The sequence below is a fragment of the Acanthisitta chloris genome, unplaced genomic scaffold, assembly GCF_000695815.1.
Source record: "Acanthisitta chloris isolate BGI_N310 unplaced genomic scaffold, ASM69581v1 scaffold10878, whole genome shotgun sequence".
NCBI lineage: Eukaryota > Metazoa > Chordata > Aves > Passeriformes > Acanthisittidae > Acanthisitta > Acanthisitta chloris.
This window is the reverse complement of record NW_008686524.1, coordinates 43,927-46,283: the sequence shown is the minus strand read 5'-3', so window position 1 is coordinate 46,283 and position 2,357 is coordinate 43,927. Positions and strand designations below refer to the sequence as shown.

The 2,357-nt window shown below is 37.7% G+C and overlaps 1 protein-coding gene across 4 annotated transcripts in view; it reads left to right on the top strand.

The window, feature by feature from the left end:
- Positions 1–2,357, top strand: part of MARK3 (MAP/microtubule affinity-regulating kinase 3) — a 36,017-nt gene that overhangs the window by 8,040 nt on the left and 25,620 nt on the right. For all 4 annotated transcript variants that reach the window (XM_009080184.1, XM_009080183.1, XM_009080182.1 and 1 more), the window contains exons 4-6: positions 745–801; positions 1,678–1,914; positions 2,023–2,142. In XM_009080184.1, coding sequence (XP_009078432.1) covers positions 745–801; positions 1,678–1,914; positions 2,023–2,142 — 414 coding nt within the window. The remainder of the gene's footprint in view (positions 1–744; positions 802–1,677; positions 1,915–2,022; positions 2,143–2,357) is intronic.

Here is a 2,357-nt window from a genome sequence, read left to right as displayed (position 1 = left end):
GTAGGGATAATCCTTTGTCCAACTTTTCCATACATGCAGAGTTCTGTAGCAATGCTTATGACTCCAAGAAGCAATGTACTCAGACAATGCACTGTGTAAATAGCTTATATAGTTTGCTATATAAAGCTGGAAAAATATAATGATATTTGGAAATGATGATGGAAGAAATGACTCCATTAAATTCAAGAGTCATGGAGAGTTTTTTCCAGTGAGCTTTCTACTGTTCTATGGTATACAAAATACAATAAACCATATGCACTTAGACAACTGTCAGATGCATGTTAGTTGCTTCTCACTGCAAAAGATTTGACAAACAGGCTGTTTCCCAGTAGCTAAAGCCTGTTTCTTACTCTTTTCCCTCTATGGTACAGCATGAAAAATCATCTTTGGAGAGGGCCTGGATAGCATCAGTCTTGGGGGAAAGCTTTTCTAGCTGTATACAGTATTGGAATGGAAATACTTCAGTAACCTTTCTGAAAGTCATTGCTTCTACTGGTCTATAATTAGGCACACAGGAAAAACAAAATCCTGGTTCAAGTATAGGAGAAACCAAATAGATCAAATAACAAACACCAAAGTTATTTAGCAGCTTTTCCCCCAATACATTGATCACTGTAGTAGTTGGTTATGTAGCTTTGAGTGGATAAGTAGATGTGAACTTCAGTAGTAAATGTTGAAATCTTTGATTAAAGCTCCTGTTTCTTTGAGATGTCACTTACATAATTGGGCTTGTTTTCTCTCCAGATAGTATCTGCAGTGCAGTATTGCCATCAAAAGCATATTGTTCATAGAGATCTCAAGGTGAGTAGGAATAAGTGTGTGCAGTATCTGTGTGTCAGCCTCTGTGCCTTTGGGTGTCATCTCTGTTGTGCCAATAAAATGTAGTGTGTGCTGAGCTTTCTGATTTATTTATTTGTGCGTGTTATAGCAAGTTTAGAGAACTGTTTACAGTTTAGAACCATTTCACATGAAAGGAAGAGGATTTGTAAGGCTTTTAACTACAGTAGCTTATGGCTGCTGGAAGATAACCTCTCAGCCCATGGTCAGGTTCAAAGCTGATGCAGCTCAGTGTTAGCTGGGAGATCTTTTTAGAAAGAAAGAGATGTGACAAGTGTTAGTCTCAAACAACATAAAGTCCCAGTAGTGATGATGAAGCTGAACTGTGGCTTCTTCATAGCTTGGCATGAAACAGCATCTCACTACTTCAAACTATGCCTCTTATCTTAATAGTGCTGCTACATAATTTGTTCACTTTGTCATAGCTTTGTAACTTTTAAAAAAACCAAGCAAAAAGCAACACCACCACCATCAAAAAAAAGAGCACTTGAAAAAAGTTTAAAGGTTATATTTATTCCCAAACTATTCCAAGAATGCTGCATGCCATAAAGTTTGGCTAATGAGACTATAGCTTGTTTTCATCTTAATAGATCAAAATGTAAGATGCTTTTCTGTGGAGAAAGCAAATAGTTGGTAGTAAGTTTTCAGTTTGAACAGCTCCCATAGTCTGGAGCCAATGTACAGTGATTTGAATGACTAAAACATAACTAAAGACCTTGCAAGGCAGGGAATGCTAACAGCTATTTCAGCTTCCTACCTTGTAAGACTGAGTAAAAATAAACAGTGAGCATACTCAATCAGGTGTTTTATTCATCTTGAAAACCATTCTTTCTCTTCCAGGCGGAAAATCTATTGCTAGATGCAGATATGAACATTAAAATAGCTGACTTTGGTTTTAGCAATGAGTTTACAGTCGGAAATAAACTGGACACCTTTTGTGGCAGCCCACCATATGCTGCTCCAGAGCTCTTTCAGGGGAAGAAATATGATGGACCTGAAGTAGATGTTTGGAGTTTAGGTGTTATTCTTTATACTCTCGTGAGTGGATCTCTTCCCTTCGATGGACAGAACTTAAAGGTGCGCTTTTTTTTTTTTTTTTTCTGGTAAAGAACATTTTGGGCATGTTTAATATTTTAAGTGATTTGCTGCTTGCAACTTACTGTCTGTTCTTCTTCTGTTATCAAGGAACTTCGAGAAAGAGTGCTAAGGGGGAAATACAGGATTCCTTTCTACATGTCCACAGACTGTGAAAACCTCCTCAAACGTTTCCTGGTGCTAAACCCAACAAAAAGAGGCACTCTAGAGGTAATGGCATGAAGAAGGTGCATCAGAAAGTTGGGCATCGTATTTTTTAAACCATGTTTTTTGAGCTGAAACATATTGCCATACCATTCCTGAGCAGTAGTGTATTTGGAGTGGGTTCAGGAGGTTGGATTGTTGAGTAAAGCACATAACTCTCTTTAAAGATACTGTTTAGTGGGGTTATAACACACTTGATGCCACAGTTACTTTCTTCCTAT